Genomic DNA, 24,382 nt, shown 5'->3' on the forward strand with positions numbered 1-24,382 from the left:
GAAATAAAGTCTTATAACCAGTTTTCTGATAGGCGTCAGAATATTACCTTTTTTATTTGTTTGTTAAATATTTGCTGTACTGCTTTTCTACAGTATTGTAAGTTAAATAATGCATGGGAGGCAACATTCCTTCTTACTTGCAGGGGAAGTAGTTTATTTGTAACGGCAATGTTGTTAATAATTCTAACAGCTATGGTCCCATGTGGTCAATTAATCCCACGGTCTAATCTGTTCTTTTACACAATCTCAGAGAGTGCATAATATTTTTACATTTATCCACTCACTTGATGTAGTGCTGCTTTAGGTGCCTGACCTTTCCTCTCTTCCTTCCTTCCTATTCTTTCTTTCCTTCATTCATTTCTCTTCCTTCTACCTACAGGTGACTTTACACTCCCTCTTCTGTCTTTCTTTTCTTCATTCTTTCCTCTTCCTTCTGCCTATGGGTGACTACACTGAGTGACAAGCCAAGTGGTTTCCTGTTACTACGCTGGGTGGTAACCATATAACCAAATTATGGCGTCTGGTGGTTTTGTGGGTAAATAAGGCACTCCAATCGGATTGAGCCTATGTAGGTTCATACCCAAGGGGTGGTTAGGGTTTACTGCTCATGTAATGCCACTCAGGGATGAATGAGGCTGGTCACTTACATCTTAAATGTCAGGACTAATTTGCCTAGTCTCAGGCTTCTACGCTCCTCTTGGGGCAACATAGGATTGGATGATGGAATGGAATGGAGTATATCTATCCCAATAATATCTACTGTTTTATATTTGCATTTGCATCCTGATCCACCTCAAAATGCAATCAGTTCTTCCTTGAGCCACCACCCACATATCCACCACATTTCACTGAAATCTGGCTGGTTTTTGTGATATTTTGTTCACAAACAGACACACAGACAGACATGGGTATATACATGACCTCTCTCCAACTGTGCTGGCAAAGGTAAAAAGTTTGCTAACGAGTATGGTACACCAAAAAAATTACCTTAACAAACCAAAACGTGGGTTTATTTCATCACGAAACTTGCTGGAGATCTGGTAGAGGCGGAGAGGTAACTCTCTGAAGGACAGCTGCTGTACATCTGATAACAAGTTTGCAACTGCCTCTTCATGAGTCTGAGAATGGAAGAATATATTGTACTGTAGATTATTCACTTAATGTTTTCTCTGCAAAACAACGTGTCTAACAGGACAAAAAACTATGCTATAATAATAATACCTATAGATGATCTCTTCTTTTTTCTGTTTCAGGTCCTGCTATGTAAAGTCCTAATACGACAACCGCAAACAGGCTGAATATATATACTGTACTGTATATATTTTGCATGATTTTTTTTTTTTTTTTTTTAATAACTTGCATGCTCATACCTTCAACTTGTTTCATGCCTAGCCACTTTATACATATCGGTTTTAGTGATTTCTGTGAGGTTATATAAAAGCCTGATGAATGGGAATGGAGAGTGCAAAGCAATTGATAACATGAATGGTTTTGGAAGTGTACAGAGAAGGAATGCAGTGCCAGGAAACATGACACTCACACAGGTGAAGAATGCTGTGATGCAGCTGAAAAATGGGAAAGCAGCTGGGGTTGATGAGGTGTATGCAGAGATGATTAATTGTACTGGAGAAAACAGAATGACGTGTTGTTGGAGATACGTAAGAAGGCATGGACGAGTGAAACTGTACCAGCAGAGTGGAAAAAGGCTGTGACTGTACCCATGTATAAAAATAAAGGTAGGTGAAGTGAGTGCAAGAATTATTGTGGCATAAGTTTACTGAGTGTTGTAGGGAGGTATATGGAGGAACTGTTATAAAGGAAATAAGAGTGAGATCAGAAGTCCTATTGAGTGATGAGGGTGCCTTTAGAAGTGGTTGTGGATGTGTGGATCCATCCATCCATCCATAATCCAATCCTACATTGCCCCATGAGGAGCGTAGGAGCCTGGGGCTAAGAGGTTGGTCCCGACATTTAAGATGAGAGTGACCAGCCTCACTCATCCCTGAGTGGCATTACATGAGCAATCAACCCCAACCATCCCTTGGATATAAACCTTCACCAGCTCAATCCGATTGGAGAGCAATAATTACTCACTAAACCACCAGGTGCCAAAATTTGGTTATATGGTTACCACCCAGCATAGTAAATGGTATCCTGGTGTACAGGAAACCATTTGGCTTGTCACTCAGTGTATAGTCACTCACAGGCAGAAGGAAGAGGAAAGAATGAAGGAAAGTAAAACAGAAGAGGAGGTGTAAAGTTACCCGTAGGCAGAAGGACAAGGAAAGAATGAAGTAAAGGAAGACAGAAGAGGATGGAAGGAATGAAGGATGGAGGAGAGGAAAGGGCAGGCAACCGACAGCAGCATTACATCGAGTGAGTGGATGGTGAGCGCCCCCACCTACCACATACCACTTGCAAATACTGGACAAGAACTTGGTAGACTAGTGCAGAGTTCTGCTGATGTCTGTGAGCAGTGTACCTTGAGTTTAAATGAAGAAAAGAGTAAAATGATGGTAATCGAATGAGAAGGTGACTCCCAGTGTGATGTTGCAGTGAATGGAGAGACTGGAATTGGTGAGAGAGTTCAAACACCTGGGTACAGTGACAAAAAAGAGGAAAATGTGCAAAAAAGAAGAGGAAAGTAGAGTGACACAAGGAAGGAAAGTAGCTGGTGCTATGAAGGTCTTGATAAGAAACAGAGGCTTGAGTGTAGCAGCTGCACAAGGCTTACATGAGAGTGTTAGTGTCAATTTTAACATAATGGTATGTGACTATGGTGTGGCATGAAAAGTATAGTCAAGAGTGAAAGCAGCAGAGATGGGACTGCTGAGGAATGTATGTGGAGTTACAGAGAATGGATAGGATAAGGAATAATGTGATTTGTGAAAGATGCGGAGTGAAGATGTCTGTGGACACCAGAATCGAAGAGAGTGTACTGAGACGGTACGGACACGTGGAGAGAATGGATAACAACAGAGTGGTGAGAACAGTATATCTGGGCGAATCTGAAAGGGGGAGGACGTGAGGCAGGCCAAGGAGAAGGTGGAGAGATATGGTGGATGAGTGTGTGAGGAAGAGAGGAATGGAAGTCGGTGAGGTTAGGAGACCTACAAGGGACTGAGCTGGCTGGATGAATGTTGTGAGAAGAAGTGCATGATCAGGGATTTGGCACCCCTTTTTTATGTGACGGTGTTCCAACTGACTCTATCGGCTACATTTATGTGAAGCTACAGAATGTGGTTAAATTTTTTTGGCATATCAGATAAAGCCAGGATTCCAGGGGCTTGAATGATGATTGAATGGAAGAGTGGCCCATTGGACTGGGCAAAATTGGGATGTCTGGATGTTGCTACTCCTCACCCTGCCCTAGGGTGGGAAAGGAGGTCCAGATAATAATGATGATATACTGGGAATACAGTCCGCTCTTACTTAATGTGCGATATGAGTGCGAAACCTCACTTAACACGGAAGGCAATTTTTGAGGCCAGTAAATGGTCAAAATGCAAAAATGACATATATAATGCAGGTGAAAAAATCTGCCCATTTTTTCGAAAACCGACGATATGGATTACACAGCCTGAGGCCACAGATTATAGTTTAAACAGTCATTACGTGAAAAAATTGGTCATATCACGGTGGGAACAAACATAACGCAGGCAGCAATAGTCATAGCGCGGGTTGCATCAGCCTGTGACGTATGCCTGTGATGTATGGCTGTCACGTGTCTGCGAAGGGTGTCACCACAGTCCACTGAGCATTCCTGCCCCAGTTGGACCTACCCTCTCCCTTCGCTCTGGCTGCACATGTGCTGCGTGTTATCTTTGCTTTCTTTTTTCTCCTTTTCCTTTTCTTTTTTTGACACCTGACCCAGCCCAACAACACGACACCCAAGGACAACATGCAATGCACTGACGAGCTGGACAGGGAAATCGTGAGGCAGAGGAGCAGGGGAATCAGGCCGGGGCATGAACCACGGCACCAGTTATGACCATGGCTCAAGTAAATAATGCCTTGGCAGGTGCAGATGTGCTCAAGGAAGCCATCCATGGCTAATGAAGTGGATGAGGTTCAAAAGGCTGATATGCTACTCACTGTGTTGAATGCAATGCGACCACATGAAGAGCTAGGGCAAGAGAAAATCCAACACTACCAGTCTCTACTCACCTGGTACTTTTGTCCTTGACAGATGCCATAGTGATAAGAGCCAGAGGAAGATGCTATGTCTGTGGGTGACCTCGAATCTGAAGGGTTGTGCTGGAGGCAGAAGATTTGCAAGCGAGGATTGTGGATATTCAGAAATTACCTTCTTCCTCAGATTTGGACTCTATGGAGCCAGAGTGGAAAGAGGACCGTGCTGGGGACCGGTAGGAGTCCTACCCTTCCTCGGAACCCCTCCTTCCCTCCCCCCAGCAAGCCCACAACCTCTGCAATTCAAGGTGAAGAATCTTACAGTGTTTGTATGTAATAAAGTCCTTATTAGGTAGGTAAATGACCTGGGAAAAATCCCTCAAAATTGCCCCAAGGAGTGAACTTCGGGCTAGCTTTGGCACCATGAAACCCTTTTAACATGTAAACATGTGGCCCTGTAACGCGGAAAGCACATAAAGCAAGACCATCCGGGGACAAAATTTGCACATTACACCAACCGCAAATTGATTTAGGACCTACACACAGAATTGCTATGGGAGAGTTGTCTGTCTTTGCTTTATGTTTCCACCTCTACCAAGTGAATTTTGCGGGCAAGAAGTAACTGGTAACTCCTCTGAAGCTGGCGGGAGGTGATGAAACACTCAGCACGTCAATGCTTGCTCAGAAGGAGTATATGTTCCCATTGCTCCAAGCTTGCACCTCCCTCCTTTTTCGAATGCATTACTGTTTGCCCTGTTATTTTCCTGGAGTCAAGTTGTCATGCCTGGAAAGTACTGCTCAAGGGATGAGAGGGGCCGTATAATTGCAGGGAGGCAGGATAATGTCCCTATTAACATGATTTGTAAACGTACTTGAAGTGCTTGAAAGGGTACAGCAGGGAAGAAAAGTTGCTGGTTCTTTGAAAGCAGTGATAAGAAACAGGGAAGTGAGCATGGAAGTGAAAAAGTTACTACATGACAGTATTGTGATACCAACTCTAACGTACGGAAGTGAAGCTTGGACGTTGTTGGAAGGACACAAGTCAAGAGTGAGAGCCGTGGAAATGAGTTATTTAAGAGGAGCCTGTGGAGTCACATGGAGAGACAGGCTGACGAATGAGGATATAAAGGAGCGTTGTGGTGTTGATGTGGATGTGATAGGAAGCGTTATGAGGAACACTCTGAGGTGGTTTGGCCATGTGGAGAGGATGGAGGGTCAAAGACTGATGAAGAGAGTGTATGTGAGTGAGGTGGAGGGGGAAAGAGGGAGGGGGAGGCCGAGGATGAGATGGAGAGATGGGGTGGAGAGGTACATGAGAGAGGGGGGTGTGAGTTGGGAGCAGGGGAGTGAAATGGCGGGGGACAGGGCGACTTGGAGGCGATTTGTTTGTGGCCACCCCAAACGGGATTGAGGCGTCTGGCAATAGATAGATAGATAGATAGTGAACGTACTGGATGCGCAAAGTAGAACGTCATGAAGATTCTTGTTGCAGCGCGTGGCCTGCCACATGATGTTGTACTAGAGCGCAAATATGGCAGTGGAAAGAAAAGGACGACTTCCAGAGGTACAGATATGCTTCTGAAGAGGGAAGTAATAAAAAATCCTCGACTGATACCAGCAGAATTGAAGAGAATGCATCCCCAGCTGTTACAAGACATCTCAATTCGAACTATCCAACACCGCTTGCAGAAGGAGCTGGGTTTGCCAAGCCGCACCACAGCCAAGAAACCGCTTCGCACTGACCGCATGAAGAAGCAGCACATTCAGTTTGTCAAGAAGTATGCACACTGGACATCGGATGAGTGGAGAAAAGCTATGTTTTCCGGTGAAAGAACATTTCAAGTATTCCAGTGTGTTCTCTCAAGGCTCGTTGCCCTGCCTCCCGTAGTCGATATGACCCTGCTTACACAGTGCCAACTGTTAAGCACCCACAATCAGTAATGGTAAGGGGGTGTTTCTCAGGTGAAATGGGAAGGCGAAGCCTCTACTTTCTTCCTAAAAACTTGATGATGAATGGTGGCCAGTACATTCAAGTTCTGAAAGATCATTTGTTAAACTTTTTTGCTATTCATGGGTGCAACTTTTTCATGAACGATTCAGCTCCATGTTGCAAGTCAAGAAAGGTGACAAAATGGTTTCAGGACAATTGGATTTATGTCCTCGACTGGCCTGGCAACAGTCCGGATCTAAATCCAATAGAAAACTGCTGGGCAATGATGAAAATCATGACTGGGAAGAAGACACCCAATCTGGACAACCTCAAGACTGCACTGACAAATGTTTGGTGCAAAGTAATGTCCTTAGATTACTTTAGAGATCTAAGTGATTCCATGCCAAAATGCATCCAACTGGTCCTGAAAAACATGGGAAACATGATTTCATATTAATGAATGGCATTTCATGAACAAACATTGTGATATACTATGATTTCCGTGTTTTTTAATACCTTGTGGGGGAGGTTCTAAGTCAATTTGTGGTAGCTGTATGTGAAAGCTCACTGTATATATATCTATACACACACACAAACACACATATACAGTATATATATATATATATATATATATATATATATATATATATATATATATATACAGTACACATAAAGTAAGACCTCACTACAGTCACTACTCGTTTTACGATGGGGTTATATCAGGTCTTACCTTATCGTATACCGATTTTATCGTAAATAGGGAGAATGAAACATCACAAAAGAGGGGTTATGTCAACTCAACTTCCCAAAGTCACCTAACCAAGACTGAACCATAAATGACAACCCACTTCATTCCTTCCTGTGTTGGTCCAAGTCACCTCCAAGTGGTTGTCCCCCCTGGGACTGGGGGACAGCCTGTGCTTACAAGCATTAGTGGTCAGCCTCTGAGTCAGACAGGAACAGGTTAGGGAGAAGGGAATCCGGCCCATACCTGCACCAACCTTAGCACTGGGGCCCATACCTGCACCAACCATAGCACTGGGGCCTACACTGTCACTGACCTTACCACTGGGCACACAAATCCACAGTACTATACAGTAATTCACCACAAGAAACACTATCACACCAGTACAGGCAGAGTTACTCACGTACAGTAAATCGTTGCAACAACACAATACAGTAATCACACTTGCTTTAGTAAAGTTGGCCTGCTCCTACACGATGTCTATTGTAGTACGATGTTTGGCTGAGAGGTGACGATAACGGGGGCACACATGAACATATTGAACAGACAGGGCTTTGAAGCGGTGGTGGGACCTGAACAATAACAATGCTCTGCACTCTGGGGCCGCCATCTTGCCTGAGAGAAGTGACGGTCACCTTGTGTGCCTGGCACTTTCCGATGGCAAAATCGTTATAGTAGGAAATTTATCGTAAATCGGATTTTGGGGTGGAACTTTTCTATTATCGTAAACTGAATTAATGTAAAACGGGTAGTGACTGTATAACGGATTAATTGGGGCCCAAGCCATTCCGAAAAATGCGAAATTCCGATAAAAGTGACATCCGGACTTCCCTCTATAAAATATATAATAATACAGTACTGTACACTGACAAACATGTCTTTTATTTACTTTATTGTGGTGAACATAGGTGAAGTGGTCAGGCAAGCCAGTATATAACACGAGGGTTACGTTCCCAGACCCTTCGCATATGTGGTAAATTCGCGTATATGTTCTGTCCTTGTGTGCACATAATTATGCATGTCTACTAAGTATATTACATCTGAATAATACTGTTTATGCACTACATACACCTTATAAACTAGCATAGAGTATGAAAAACAAAAAAAATGTAAGAAATTTAACACTAAAACCTGACAAGCACAGGCGCAGGTGGAGACACTTCAGCAGTCTGGTGCACAAGCCCTCACTGCCTCCCATATGCTACATTCTGCCTTCTTTATTGTCCAAACAGTTGACTCATTCACCCCAAACATACGGTTCCGAGCCAGTTCACAGGCGTAGGTGGAGACACTTTAGCACAGTCTGGTGCACTAGCCCTCACTGCCTCCCGTATGCTACATTCTGCCTTCTTTATTGTAAGAACAGTTGACTCACCCCAAACACATGGTTCCGAGACAATTCACCATCAAAACATGGACGATTCCCTGTCATTCTATAAATATACTTCTATCTATCTATCTATTGCCAGACGCCTCAATCCCGTTTGGGGTGGCCACAAACAAATCGCCTCCAAGTCGCCCTGTCCCCCGCCATTTCACTGCCCTGCTCCCAACTCACACCCCCCTCTCTCATATACCTCTCCACCCCATCCCTCCATCTCATCCTCGGCCTCCCCCTCCCTCTTCCCCCCTCCACCTCACTCACATACACTCTCTTCGTCAGTCTTTCACCCTCCATCCTCTCCACATGGCCAAACCACCTCAGAGTGTTCCTCATAACGCTTCCTATCACATCCACATCCACACCACAATGCTCCTTTATATCCTCATTCGTCAGCCTGTCTCTCCACGTGACTCCACAGGCTCCTCTTAAATAACTCATTTCCACTGCTCTCACTCTTGACTTGTGTCCTTCCAACAATGTCCAAGCTTCACTTCCGTACGTTAGAGTTGGTATCACAATACTGTCATGTAGTAACTTTTTCACTTCCATGCTCACTTCCCTGTTTCTTATCACTGCTTTCAAAGAACCAGCAACCTTTCTTCCCTGCTGTACCCTTTCATGCACTTCACCCTCCAAACCTCCATCCTTACTCATCACACTACCCAAGTACTTAAACGTACTCACATTTTCCAATTCCTCACCATCCAACCTCGCTGTACATTCAATAACTTCACCTCTCTCAAAGACCATCACTTTACTCTTCCCTACATTCACCTTTAGATTCTGTTTCTTACACACTCTCTCAAACTCATCCACCAAGCCTTGTAGGTCCCCTTTGTCTTCACTCAACAACACAGTATCATCTGCAAACAACAGTACAGGGAGTTTCCAAACACTATCCTCTCTCACCAGGGCCACTCCAACATCCACTACCCTACCTTGTACCTCTTTTATTACCCCATCCATGTACAGATTAAACAACCATGGAGACATGACACATCCCTGTTTCAAACCAACTTTCAAAGAGAAAAATTCACTTAGTTCACCATCCACACGCACTGCAGCCTTCACACCATCGTACATACTCTTCACAGCATTCAACAACTTCCCATCTACTCCATATATTCTTAACACTTTCCACAATCCTTGTCTATCCACCCTGTCATATGCTTTCTCCAAATCCATGAAAGCTGCATACAACTTCCTTCCCTTCTCTAGAAATTTTTCCACTAAAGATCTAAGAATGAATATCTGATCTACACAACCTCTTCCCTTCCTAAAGCCTCCCTGTTCTTCTCCAACTAATTTCTCTGTTCTTTCTCTAACTCTGTCTATAAGTATCCTACCATACACTTTTCCTATTATACTAAGAAGACAAATGCCCCTATGATTACCACACACTTCTTTTTCCCCTTTTCCTTTGTACAAGGGAATAATTATACCTGACTTCCAATCCTCCGGGACTCTACCTTCCTCCCAGGCCAATCTGCACATCTTCCACATCCATTCTACTACTATCTCTCCCCCATGCTTCAGCATTTCACCACACACTCCATCAATTCCTGGGGCTTTCCCCAATTTAACTTTCTTCATTGCTTCCACAACTTCTATCCTACTGATTTCTTCCTGTCTTCTCACCTCCCTCCTTCTCCCAGCCATTCCCCAGCCACTTATACTCGCATTACTTCCATCCTCTACGTTCAACAATTCCTTAAAGTGTTCTCTCCATCTGTTCACTTTTTCTCCCTTCTCCACTAGTAATCTACCATTTTTATCTTTCACTCCCCTGCTAACTTCACTTCCACCCTGTCTTACTCTTTTCACTTCTCTCCAGAACATTTTCTTAGTCCCTCCACTTTACACTCAAATTCCTTCCAAATTCCTCATCCACTCTCTTCTTACTCTCTCTTACTAATCTTTTCACCTCTCTCTTTCTTTCCACATATAACTCTCTCTTCCGTCTCTCAACTTCTTCCACGCCCCTATTTCTCATCCATTCATTGTATGCTTTCTTCTTTTGTGCCACAGCCTGTTTCACCTCTTCAGTACACCACGCTGTTCCTTGCACCCCCCTCTGTCTTCTCTTCCTTCCACACACCACATCACATGCTGCACATATTTTTTCTGTAAATATCTTACACACACCTTCCACGTCTCCCATCTGCTCCAATTCATATTTGCCCAATCGTTCCTCCACTTCTCTCTTATACTCTGCCTTTTTCTCATCCTCTTGTAACCTTTCCACTCTCCTTGCAACTACTCCTTCCTCTCGTCTTTCCCTTCTTCTATTCCTCCATCTTACTTGCATTCTAATTCTGGCCACCACCAAGTAGTGGTCAGAAAGTCCACTCCCCCAACCTCTATACACTCTTGCATCCTTTACGCATCTTCTCATCCTTTCATCCACACACACATAATCAATCATTGCCTTCCTTTCATTCAGTTCACCACCCACCCTTCTCATCACTCGCCATGTATACCTGTGGATCATTTTATGCCTGAAGAGGGTATTGGCTATCACCAACCCCCTCCCAGCACAAATGTCCACTAACGCACTCCCATTCTCATCTATCTCAGCAGGCACACCCCACTCACCAACTATTCCATCTACCTTCACATTCCCCACTTTACCATTCATATCACCAATCAAAAACACTCTTTCATTCCTTCCAAACTTTTCCATGCACACTTCCACATTTGTCCAGAACTCTTCTCTCACTCTTCTAGCACAATCTTGCGTTGGTGCATACACACACACAATCGCCCACATTTGTATTCCAACTTTCAACTTTACCCACACAATCCTTGACCCAACTGATCCATACTGTCTTATGCTCCTCTTCCATCTTTTACTCACAACTATACATACTCCTTCCTTTGCCCTCTCATTCTCACCTACTCCTGCACATATACCCCATCCATACTCCCATTCTCTCACACTTTCTCCTCTCCATTTTGTTTCAGTTATTCCACATACATCCACTTTCGCACCCTCAAGCACCTGGACAATCTCTCTCTCTTTCACCTCATCATTCGCTCCTCTTACATTCCATGTACTCATTACCAAGTCCTTTGTCCGGTCCTGGGTCGTCATCGATTGGTCAGTCCTTGTCCGAGGCTTCTTGTTTGTTTTTTTAGTTAGTTGTTTTCCGGAGAGGGGCACTAACCCTCCGCCAACTCTTTTAGTCGCCTTTTACGACAAGCAGGGATACTGGGGGAGTATTCTTGAAAACCCCCCTACCCCAGGGGTTATAATTATACTTATTATTGATTAATACTTTAATAACTAATTTTCAGGGGATTTTATAACTCATATAAGTAAAAAACTAGTGTACTGTACTTGCTAAATAAACTGATATGTAAATAAATGACGGGAATCGTCCTGACGGAGAATTGTCGCCGACATTCCTTCCTTAAGTTTGTCCAACACTTTAACTTTCTCTGTCAGCAACATCACTTTACGAGTCCATTTTGGTGTGTTACCACATGCATCACTAGCACTGCGCTTAGGCCCCATGTTGGCAGACAAGGCAAGCAATCACAGGAAGGCAGAAAAATAAGCCACAAATAACAATTCGCTAGTCACGCATGGTTCGACTGTCGAATTCAAACTGACTGTGTGGTGCGTGGTAGACTGACCTCCCACACACACACAGACACATACATATATGTATGCACATGGGTAGCAGGTAGGCATTTTTATATTTTATTTATTTCTCTTTTATATTAAAATTATTTATTTGAATACTATAATTTTATGTTTTAATTATTGTACAAAAAATTTGTGGATAACCGAAATCGCGTGAAAAAGGTTCGCGTAAATTAAGGGCTTACCTGTATATATATATATATACATCCATCCACCATCCAATCCTACACTGCCCCATGAGGAGCGTAGGAGCCCGGGGCTAGGCAGTTGGTCCCGACATTTAAGATGAGAGTGACCAGCCTCACTCATCTCTGAGTGGCATTACATAAGCAATCAACCCCAACCACCCCTTGGATATAAACCTTCACCAGCTCAATCCGATTGAAGCCCAATAATTATCCACTAAACCACCAAGCGCCAAAATTTGGTTATATGGTTACCACCCAGCGTTGTAAATGGTTTCAAGGTGCACAGGAAACCATTTGGCTTGTCACTCAGTGTAGAGTCACCCACAGGCTGAAGAAGTGGAATGATGGAAAGAAAGACAGAAGAGGGAGTGTAAAGTCACCCGTAGGCAGAAGGACAAGGAAAGAATGAAGGAAAGAAAGACAGAAGAAAATGGAAGGAAAGAAGGATGGAGAGGAAAGGGCAGACACCCGAGAGCAGCACTACATCGTGTGAGTGGATGGAGAGCGCCCCCACCTACCACTTGTATATATATATATATATATATATATATATAATTATATATATATATATATAATTATATATATATATATATATATAATTATATATATATACAATATATATATATATATATATATATATATATATAATTATATATATATACAATATATATATACACACACATATATATATATATATACATACAGTATAAAGAAGCAATACTTTCTCCTGGTGGGAAGTGAAGTCTAATAAGGAAGATGAATACCAGCTCTGGGATGAACATCTTGTTTATTTATTGGGAACATTTCGGCTATCATCAGCCTAAAAAATTGATCTTAGATTTACCATAGAGAATAAAAACTAATGATACTGTATTTAGATTTCTCAATCAAGTGAACATATGAGTAAATTCATAAGAAAAAAAAAAAGAAAAAAAAATGGAATGTGCTTTACTATTTGTCAGCAGTCAGGTAATATATATTATTAAAATGTGGTCAACAGTTAAAAAACTTAAAATGCCCAAAATAGTTTAAAAAGTTAAAAATAAGCTTTTAAAAATTGTAGAGTAGTGAGGTGGAGGAGTCACAGACACCCAGGGTTGGCTTGTGGAGGTGGGCGAGGAGAGACTCTGCTACTCCTCTTGGCATGTCTTCGTTCTCCACACTTCTCGTGACGACACATCAAGAGGAGTAGCAGAGACTCTCCTCACCCACCACAAGCCAACCTTGGGTACCTGATTCCTCCACCTCACTCCTCTCCAATTTTTAAAAGCTAAATTTTAACTTTTTAAACTATGTTGGGCACTTTAAGTTTTTTAATAGTTGACCACATTTTAACAATACTGTACATATTACCTGACTGCTGACCTATATGTTAAATGGTAAGGCACATTCCATTTCTTTTTTCTTTTCTTTTTTTTTCTCATGAATTTACTTGCATGTTGACAGAGAAATCTAAATATCATTTGTTTTTATTCTCTATGGTAAATCTAAGATAAATTTTTTAGGCTGATGATGGCTAGAGTAAAGCCGAGACATTCCCGATATATATATATATATATATATATATATATATATATATATATATATATATATATATACAGTACCCTCGCATCCAGCATGGTAATATTGTCATGCATGGGTCACGTGTTGGGCCAAAAACGTGTTGGACTAACAATAGAGCTTATAGGGAAAAATGAATTATGTCAGCAACCCTAGGAAAAGTCACCCTAAATACCTACCATATACCTATACATATATTGGTACTATTGTAATTATAATAAATGGTACTGTGCTATGAATGATAACTAACCTTTTAGGATAGTGTTGGTGGGCTTGCTGGGAATGGAAGGTGGTATCCAAGGCTGTAGGTAGTCCTACTGGGTCCCCGGAGGATGGCTGCTGGTGTCACTAGCGGGTAATGGCTGTTGCTCCTCCTCAACCTCCCTCATAAATCCTTCGAAAATCACACTCAGAATCACTATCTTCGTTCACAGCCATGGAAGGTCCTGCTTCTGCCTGTCCTAGCACTCTGTAATCCTCGGCAAAGTGCATGCTTCTCACTTGTTGCCATAGCCCCATCTCGTGACTGTGGAAAGTGATCGCTGTCGCTGACTCGGTAGAGAATAAGGAGAAGCAACTTTGTTTATAAACTGGTACGCACGTCAATGAGAAGGGTTTCAAAACGATTGATATTTATTCTAAAATATTAATATGTATTCAGTGTCAGGCTAAATGTTCAATGCTGTAGTACGATACATTCTCTGTCGAGTCGCCTGGGCTTTGGTCACACTGTTTTGCCCGTCGTATCCTTGGCAGGAATCCATCCAGATGAATTCCAAATGCCCGTGGTATTGTCGGCAATTTTACCACGTTACTGTTCCGATTTACCATTGTATCCTCGGCAAACCTGGTATGAAGTGCCGTGTGATAGCCTTCAGCTGCCAGGATCTTGTCTTGGTTTTTTATTATGGTCCTCACGTTGGCTTCATTCATGTCGTAGGCCTTGGCAATGTCAACTTTCCTCTCCCATTTTTTCTTCCTCTCGATGCTTTCTAGTTTGGTGGCCTGAGGGAGGTGCTGACGCTTCTTGGGGTTCTCAGAAGGCTTCCTAGGCATCGTGAGCAGGGTAAAATGCAGTAACAAGGGCAGAAAATGCACCAAGAAAAAAGCACCTTCCAATGCGAATTATGCGACTGAGTGGCGCTGTGGCGGGAGAAATTTAAACAAAACATCACGTGACAGCAGAAGCGTTTTTAATTGGGCGGCATCACGATCACGTCATGATAGCAGGCGGGGAAGGCTACTTGATCAGAAGTTTTCATTGGCTATCATCATCATGGGAATGTCCAGTATGACCGTGTTGGACCGGGGGTGATCGTGCTAGAGGTGAACTCTGCGGATTTCGCCCACTTCTCGGAGCTCTGTGCGTGTTATGCTAACACACTCATGTTGCAGTAATTAAATCGTATTAAATAATACTAATTATTTGCTCTCCGTGTTGGACGTGAATCGTGCTGGACAAACGTGTGTTGGACGCAAGGGTACTGTATATATATATATATATATATATATACACAATTCCAGGTTTGTCAGAAAATTCGGTAAGCTGAACTACCCTAGAGCTCCATATAGTTAGACTTATGAAGGGTTTACTGTATGTATGTGTGTGTGTGTGTGTGCATGTGTGTGTGTGTATATATGACTGTATGTAGGTATGTATGTATGTATGCATGTATGTATATATATATATATATAATATATATAGATAGATAGATATATATATACTGTATATATATATATATATACAGTAAAAGTCCTCTGATCCGGCCACCGATAATCCGAATATCCCAATACACTCAAACCTCGATTTAAAGGATTTTGGATTTAAGGGACTCCATATTCTACATGACAAACGGACAAGACCATTCAAAAAGTGATACCTAATGTCTAGGTTATACACAATAAAATGTTTCTTTATACTGTACCCGTAAAATAATATTCATAATCATATAAATAAGTAAAAAAAGTGAAACAATCATTGCATTTCATAATAAGATTGTCTTTACTGTATATGTGGTAAAACAATGGACATTTTCAAGTAACAGAAATTTTCAAGTATGAGGACAAGTTGATTCACCATTTAGTCCCTTAAATCGAGGTTTGAGTGTGCTCCGAATTTGTCAAGGAGAAATTTTTCTAATTTTCCTGGGATTTTTTCGAATTTTTCTGGGATTTTTTCCAATTTCTCTGGGCTTTATCTGGCTTGGACTTGCCCTTGGACTTGGATGTACCTGCCTGTTACTATTCATCTACACTTCTATGCAATTAAAGTGAGTAAAACAATAACCCATATCATTTTAAGTGCTTATTTAATGATCATGTACATATTTCTTATGTTTCCAAAGGGCCCTCCCAATAGTCCAAAAAAAAAAAAAACAGTACCTGTAGTCCGAAAGACCCTCGGTTCCCTGCGAATCAGATTTTCAGATTACAGGACTTTTACTGTATATATATCTATATCTATCTATCTATCTATCTATCTATATATATATATATATATATATATATATATATATACAGAGCATCCATCTGATTTCGGTGGTTAGGAATTCTAAACAAAGGACACTTTGTCAACATTATGTTTTTTATTTCTTTTGAAAGTGTTGAATAATGTTGACACTCAGAAAATAATCAAAGAATCCTGTGAAGGGCTTTGGTAAACAAAAACTGAAGACAACCGCAAATACCTAGTACTGTATACTCTTTGTACAGTACAGTCATAGTGTATAATAAACTATATAATGCTTCTTAATCAGGAAGGCTCTATTTCGGGTTGTTCCCTACATGTCAGCAAATAGGTTGGTGAAGGGTCAGTGCCCCTCCCCGTAAAACGACTAACTCAAAAGACAAACAGCCACCCCTCATGAGACAATGGCATCTGGTTATAGATAGATCATTTCTATGTCAGGATAGTTATACAGTACAATATAGAGTTTTTGTTGGGGTTATAACCCCCTACAGGGACTGGAAGGGTGCAGTGAGTCATCATCTGAAATTCAACAACATCCACCATGGCTTTGGCCAAGTTATGACACATAATCTGAACATTACTGCACTTTTACTCATTCCCATCAAAGCATCTCACTCTCACTTTTAAGCATTTCATTTATGACGGCTCCAGCATGCTTGCATGCGTCGACCTTAGTCACTAAATGGTGGCTTTCTATGCTGCTCTATCTTTGGCAGCCTCCCTATTCAGTTCCTTATCCCTGATGACATACTATTGGACCTCGTCCCTGGTCTTCTTCAATCTGTGTCTCGCAACCCTACCCCAAACATTCACACTTCTCACTTTCTGCACCCAACTGTCATCCCCCATCCTTTTCACATGCCCAGGCCATCTCAATCTACCCCTCCTTATCACAACATCAATACACTCCCGTTCCATCCTTCCTGCCAACTCTTCAATCATGAACCTAGCCCCACAGGCCTCACACTCAAGGACACACTGCACATCTACCTAATTATTGTCAATTCTGTAGTTCCCAGCCTACAAACGTCCTCTTCCTTTACCGCCCAGGTCTCATTACCATACAGCATTACAGTTCTAACACATGCCACATACAAAGATCCCTTAGCACAAGGAAGGGCCCTCTCAATGTCAGGACAGGCAACAGTTCCCAGAACTTTTTCCAACCACTCCTCACTCTAGCAACAGAAGTAATTCCAGCCCCACCTGCAGCACACAACATGTCTCCCAAGTAACAAAACTTCCACATACTTAAAAGACTCACCAGCAAGTTCAATCCTTTCATGCCTGACAATCTCCACATAATGAATAACAAATTATTCTTTGTGACATCTGTTGAAAATAATAAAATCTACTGGCATTCCATCTGTATCTCAATTTTTCAGTGCCTTTTCTTTTCTCTCACAAGATATGGTGAGTTGCCCTGGTCTGTGAGATTAAAGATACAATTGTTGGACACTTAGACATCTTTAAATGCTGAAGGAGCATAACAATGAGTGAGCAGTCATGAGCACATGTACAGGTAGCTAATTGTAGAGTGGGACACACTAAGGTGAATGGTCGGGAGGTAACCAAAGCTTTTGAGACTTTGAAGGTCAAATGACCAATTTAGTGAAAAATGACAGCATTGATGTCCTACCAATAAATTGACTTTTTCTTGGACTTGCATCTTGAAATGGTATTAAGGGAGGGTATAAAGTACTGTTCCATGTCACAACATATAATGGGCATGGTAACAAACGCTACTACTGTATACTGTGTACTGTGCATACTGTAAAGTCACTGACACGCCGGCTTAAAATCACTTACAGCAGAGTCACGACTTAAGACATAGGGAAGTAACAATTATACAATAACACAAACATTTAATTTCTCCCTTTATTGTTCAGTAACACAATGATATCACTCAACTGTACACAGTGTACAGGAGAAACAGTGTCTGTGTTTAGGTATCGGATTTCCAGATGGCTGCATTTGTTTAAAACCTGTGCGCTGTGTTTTTGTTGGTCACTGCTAGGGTTCCGCGACCCAAGCCCACCCACGTGACCCACATCCTACACCTTCCAAACTTAGCCTCATTGTTGTGTTGACTGTAGAGCCTGAATGTATATTTTTTTCTCACTGATTTCTTTCCACCCCTCTGTGGCAGGAAGAATACTGCCACTGTATTCCCTGCATGTCGTAAAAGGGGACTAAAAGGGGCGGGGTGAGGGGACTAGGGACCCCGTTTCGTTTTCGTTTTTAAAGGCTCCAACATGCTTGCATGTGTCGGCCTTGGTCACCTAATGGCGGCTCTCCATGCTGCACGATCCATTGCAGCCTCCCTGTTCAGTCCCTTAACCCTAAGGTCACACTTAATGACCTCGTCCCATGTCTTTCTCGGTCTACCCCTCATAACCCCACCCCCAATATTAACACTTCTCACCTTCCTCACCCAACTATCATCCCCCATCCTCTCCACATGTCCAAACCACCTCAATCTACCTCTCCTCATCACAACACCAATACACTCCAGTCCCATCCTACCTCTCAACTCTTCCATTGTAAACCCAGCCCCTCCAGGCCTTGGACGCAGGGACGCACTGCACATCCACCTAATCATTGTCATTTCTGTACGTCTGAGCCGGCGAATGTCTTCCTCCTTCACTGCCCAGGTCTCACTGCCATACAGCATTACACTCCTAACACACGCTGCATACAAAGACCCCTTAGCACGTAGGGAGAGCCCCCTCAATGTCAGGAGAGGCAAGAGCTCCCTGAACTTCTTCCAACCACTTCTCACCCTAGCCACAGAGCTAGCTCCAGCCCCACCTCCAGCACACAACATGTCTCCTAAATAACAAAACTCTTCCACACACTCAAGAGATTCACCAGCAAGTTCAATTCTTTCACGTCTGACGATCTCCACCTGCTCACCCCGGCACGCCGTACACATAAAATCAGCATTATCTCGCAGTCTACCTCTGATACCACTACATCTCTTATGCACCCATTTATCACATACACCGCACAAGATGGAATTACTTCCCACGCCCTTGTGGCAAACTGCACATGGCCACTCTCCCTCGTCTTTGACAGTACCGCCACCAACCCTAGATATCATCACTTTTGTTTTATCTGCATTTACCCTTAAACCCTTTTGCCCCATACCATCTCTCCACTTCCTAAACCTTTCCTCCGCCTCCCTTTCATTCTCTGCAATCAACACCAAATCATCAGCATACAACAACTCCCACGGGAGTCCGTTTCTAAAGTCACGTGAAAGGGCTTCAAGTACCATGATAAACAACATGGGACTCAAGACTGACCCCTGATGCACACCAACATTCACGGAAAACTCATCACTCAAATCTCCATTCACTCTCACCTGGGTGTGAGCACCCACATACATGGCCATAACCACCCTAACCAGCCACTCCTCCAAGCCAAGCTTTCTCATTGCCCACTTCACCACCTCTCTAGGGACTCTGTCAAAGGCCTTTTCCAAATCAACAAAAACAAAATAAAGATCCCTTCTCCTACCAATATATTTTTCCTGAAGCTGTCGAACAATGAATATGGCATCAGTGGTCCCCCTACCTGGCATAAACCCAAACTGCATCTCATCAATATTCACTCTTTCTCTAATCATACCTTCTAAAACTCTCTCCATTACCTTCATTATCTGATCTAAAAGCTTATACCTCTATAATTCCCTCTTTCCAGGGCATCACCCTTCCCTTTATACACATTTACAATTACACTCTTCAGCCAATCATCTGGGACAACACACTCATAAATAATCCTATTTATCAGGTCAGTGACTAAACTCACCCCTATATCGCCTGAGGCCTTCAACATTTCGGCAGTCAACCCAGACACACCTGCTGCCTTCCCCACCCTCATCCTGCCTATTGCCTCACTCACAGTAGCAGTATCAAACAAAGGCCAAGGGCCAGACACTGGATCTGCTGGCTCCAAACCTTCCCTGTCCCAGTCAAACTCCTCATTCAACAACTGGTTGTAATGCTCTCTCCATGCATCTTTAATATCCTCACTGTTCACCACTACCCTTCCTTCATCATTCTTCACACACTGCTCACCTATGATATCCCGATTATCCCTCTTCACCTGACCTGCCACCCTAAATATATTTTTCCTTTCCCCATGATTTAGGTTATCAAGTAATTGTCTCTGTGACTCAGACTTTGCCCTGTATACCTCTCTCCTAGCCCTACGCTTGGCAGCCAAATATTCCTCTTTGCTACCACCCTTCTTCCATTCCCGGAAAAGCCTTCTTTTCTCCTTAATTGCAGCTTCTACGCCCTCATCCCACCACCAAGTTACTTTATGTCTTGGTGGTCCTCTTGTCCAGCCGCATGTTACATCAGTAACTCTCAAGAAATTGTTCTTGAGGGCTCTGTACTGTTCATTAACGCCTCTGTCTACAGCTCCCTGTTCAGCCACCACTCTCCTCAACTCGCTATAGAAGGCATCCCTTACTACTTGGTTTTTCAGCTTCCATATTTTCCTCCTAGGTACATAAGTCCTCTTTTTCATCATTTGTTCTTTAAGCACCATATCACAAATCAATAGTTTGTGCTGCTGCACACACTCCTCACTTCCTATAACTTTAACATCCCTCACTAACCTCCTATCGGCCCTCCTAACCAGAAAATAATCTATCTGACTGCTATTTCCCCCAGACTCATACGTAATTAACCTACTGTCTCTTTTCCTAAAATATGTGTTGCACACAATCATGTCCGTTGCCTCCCCAAACTCGAGTATCCTTTCCCCTTCTGCATTCCTTAGACCCCCTCCTCTGTTTTTCAGTTCCTAAATAGAGACAGCCCAGAGAAAGGAATGGGGGACTGAGTTATCCCCGTACCCTGAATATTGGGTCTATGAATATAAGTGGATGTAGTACGATTGAGGCTAAAAGGGAGGAGATTGGGAGAATGTTTGTGAAAAGAAAGTTGGATGTGTTAGCTTTGAGTGAAACAAAGATGAAAGGGAAGGGTGATTCCATTCACACTTCCAAGTTTGGAAGTGTGAATGGAAGACTGTCAGGCATTGATAGAGGAAGGGCAAGAGAAGGTGTGGCCTTGTTAGTGAGTCCGGAAGTACAGCAGTGTGTGATTGAATGGATGGCAGTGTCATCGAGACTGATGTCGGTGAAAGCTAAATTTGAATTTGAGTTGTGGGTGTTTGTGAGTGCATATGGGGCTGGTAATGAAAGGGATGAAGAACAGAGGGAGTCTTTCTGGAATGATGTTGATGAGCATCTGCAGAGTTTTGGAGCGAATGTGAGTGTGGTAATGAAGGGAGATAAGAATGCTAGAGTGCAAAATGTAGCAGCTGAAGGCATAGTTGGTATGCATGATGTGCCTGGAAGAAATGAAAATAGGGAACGAATGATAGGGATGTGCGTTGAGCAAGAGATGGTGATTGGAAATACCCCGTTTGAGAAGAAAGATATTTATAAGTATATATGGGTGAGACAGGAGGGTGGAAGGGTTCTTGATAGAGCATTGATGGACTACGTAGTTGTGTCCAGGAATGTAATAGGAAGATTGTTGGATGTGAGAGTTCTGAGAGGGGAGGGTGGAGGTATGTCTGACCACTACCTGGTGGAGGGAAAGAGTAGGTAATAGATGGGTAAGAGCTAGGAGAGTCAGGTGTGGCAGGGAGGTTTTGAAAGTGAGTTGGATAAAAGAGAGAAAATGATAAAGTATCAGGAGAAATTGAAGGATGAGTGGAATGCAGTGAGAGATCAGGAAAATGGCAGTGTGGAGGAGGAATGGCAGTTGTTTAAGAGTGCTGTGGTGGGACATGCGGAAGAGGTGTGTAGTGTGAGACGTGTGGGTGGTGGTGTAAGAAAAGGAAGTGAATGATGGTGCAAGGAAGTAAGTATGGCTGTGGCTAAGAAGAGACATGCATATGAAGTGTGGTTGCAGAGGAAGGATAAGGTATCATATGAGAGGTATAAGGAAAAGAGGAATAGGGCGAGAAGGGCTGTGCGTGATGCAAAAGTGGCAGCAGATGAGAGGTAGGGTAGGTGTTTGACTGAGAATTTTCAACAGAAAAAGAAATTGTTTTCGAAGGAGGTGAAAGGGGTGCGAAAGGGAAAGTCTGGAAAGGAAGAGCGAGTAAAAGCAGTGGATGGAAGTATGTTGAGATGGATGCAGTAAGGTGATGGGCAGAGTATTTTGAAAGATTGTTAAATGTAGAGGAAGAAAGGGTGGCTGAGATTGTGGCGGATGGAAGGGTGCAAGGAATAAATGTGTTGGGAAAGCTGAATGATTCTTTGATCACGAAGGAGGAAGTGCAGGAGACAGTAAAGGAGATGAAAAAAGGGAAAGCTGCAGGTATGGATGGGTGTTCTGTGGAATGCCTGAAGGGTGGTGAAGCGACTATTATTGACTGGTTAGTAAGATTGTTGAATGTGTTCTTTGTAATGTATGGTGCCAATTGACTGGGCAAGTGCTTGTGTGGTCCCGTTGTATAAAGGCAAGGGTAATAAGTATGAATGTACTAGCTTTAGGGGTATAAGTCTGTTGAGTGTTGTAGGTAAGGTGTATGGTAAAGTGTTAATTAAGAGAGTTAGAGAGTGTACAGAGGGAGTGATTGGTGATGAGCAGTGTTGCTTTGGGAGAGGGAGGGGATGCGTGGATCAGGTGTTAGTTGTGAGACAAGTATGTGAAAAGTATTTAGCAAAAGGCAAGGATGTGTTTTGGGCATTCATGGATTTAGAGAAAGCGTATGATAGAATTGATAGGGAGGCTTTGTGGACTGTTTTAACCCCTAAACTGCGGGGTTGTTTTGGCTTGACTTGCGTGTCTCGCGGGCATATTCGCGCTCTGACAGACTCTCTAAAAATATTTGCCAAAAATCAGTTATGAGTCCTAGAATATTAAAATTACATATGCATATGGAACATACCTTCAGCTTTCTCCTGGGATGTTTGCTGAGCCTTCGTCGAGTACCGTAGGACTTGTGGAGACCTCTTAAGTTGGGTAACGAAGTCTCCACTTTACACTTCCTGACAACCCATAATATGATCACCACAGCCTGATATTATCACTAGAAACACTATTCTATGATTTTCAAACAGTTTAGAATCCATACTCCAAAAAAAAAAAAAACACTGTGAAAGCAATGAAAATTACGAGCGCGTATGACCTTCCCACTTGCGCTTGTTCGCCGCTGGTGTTCTGTCATTTATTATTCATAAAAACACCCACAGTTTATATTTCTATTACTATATAACACTTATATATATCTGCAGTCTTTATCCACAAGTTTCCTTCAGTAATAGTAGTTTATTGTCACTGTAGGCATTCAATTTCTCTTTCAGTAAAATAGGTAGCATTCACTTTCTTGTTCTGTATACTAGCGTTGAGAGTGAATCTGTCACATTCACTTCCACTTTCATAACTCATAGTATTCATACATGCTAGAGTGAAACTTTCACTTTCAATACTCCTAGTATATATACTAGTATTCTTATATTACTACTCAGTTACATTTCTGTTTACATTCTCTATTTTCTATCTATCTATCCATTGCCAGACACCTCAATCCCGTTTGGAGTGGCCACAAACAAATCGCCTCCAAGTCGCCCTGTCCCCCGCCATTTCACTGCCCTGCTCCCAACTCACCCCCCCCTCTCTCATATACCTCTCCACCCCATCCCTCCATCTCATCCTCGGCCTCCCCCTCCCTCTTCCCCCCTCCACTTCACTCACATACACTCTCTTCATCAGTCTTTCACCCTCCATCATCTCCACATGGCCAAACTACCTCAGTGTGTTCCTCATAACGCTTCCTATCACATCCACATCCACACCACAATGCTCCTTTATATCCTCATTCGTCAGCCTGTCTCTCCACGTGACTCCACAGGCTCCTCTTAAATAACTCATTTCCACTGCTCTCACTCTTGACTTGCGTCCTTCCAACAACATCCACGCTTCACTTCCGTACGTTAGAGTTGGTATCACAATACTGTCATGTAGTAACTTTTTCACTTCCATGCTCACTTCCCTGTTTCTTATCACTGCTTTCAAAGAACCAGCAACCTTTCTTCCCTGCTGTACCCTTTCAAGCACTTCACCCTCCAAACCTCCATCCTTACTCATCACACTACCCAAGTACTTAAACGTACTCACATTTTCCAATTCCTCACCATCCAACCTTGCTGTACATTCTCTATTTTATTTACATTATTTACATTTCTATTTTATTTACACTGTGTTATGCACTGTCACTTGCAGTAACTTATAAAACTATTTCCCACTATTCACTTATATTTACATTCATTGCTTTCACTTCCTGTTTACA

At 42.6% G+C, this 24,382-nt stretch overlaps 1 protein-coding gene across 1 annotated transcript in view; it reads right to left on the minus strand.

The window, feature by feature from the left end:
- ProRS-m (prolyl-tRNA synthetase 2-like protein, mitochondrial) overlaps positions 1 to 24,382 on the minus strand; it is a 147,087-nt gene that overhangs the window by 70,819 nt on the left and 51,886 nt on the right. Inside the window, exon 5 of the mRNA XM_080283504.1 lies at positions 988 to 1,118. Within this exon, the coding sequence (XP_080139630.1) occupies positions 988 to 1,118 (131 nt within the window). The remainder of the gene's footprint in view (positions 1 to 987; positions 1,119 to 24,382) is intronic.

The sequence above is a fragment of the Coenobita brevimanus genome, chromosome 97 (genome assembly GCF_032717465.1).
Source record: "Coenobita brevimanus isolate Jiangsu-jjx chromosome 97, ASM3271746v2, whole genome shotgun sequence".
Taxonomy (NCBI): Eukaryota; Metazoa; Arthropoda; class Malacostraca; order Decapoda; family Coenobitidae; genus Coenobita; species Coenobita brevimanus.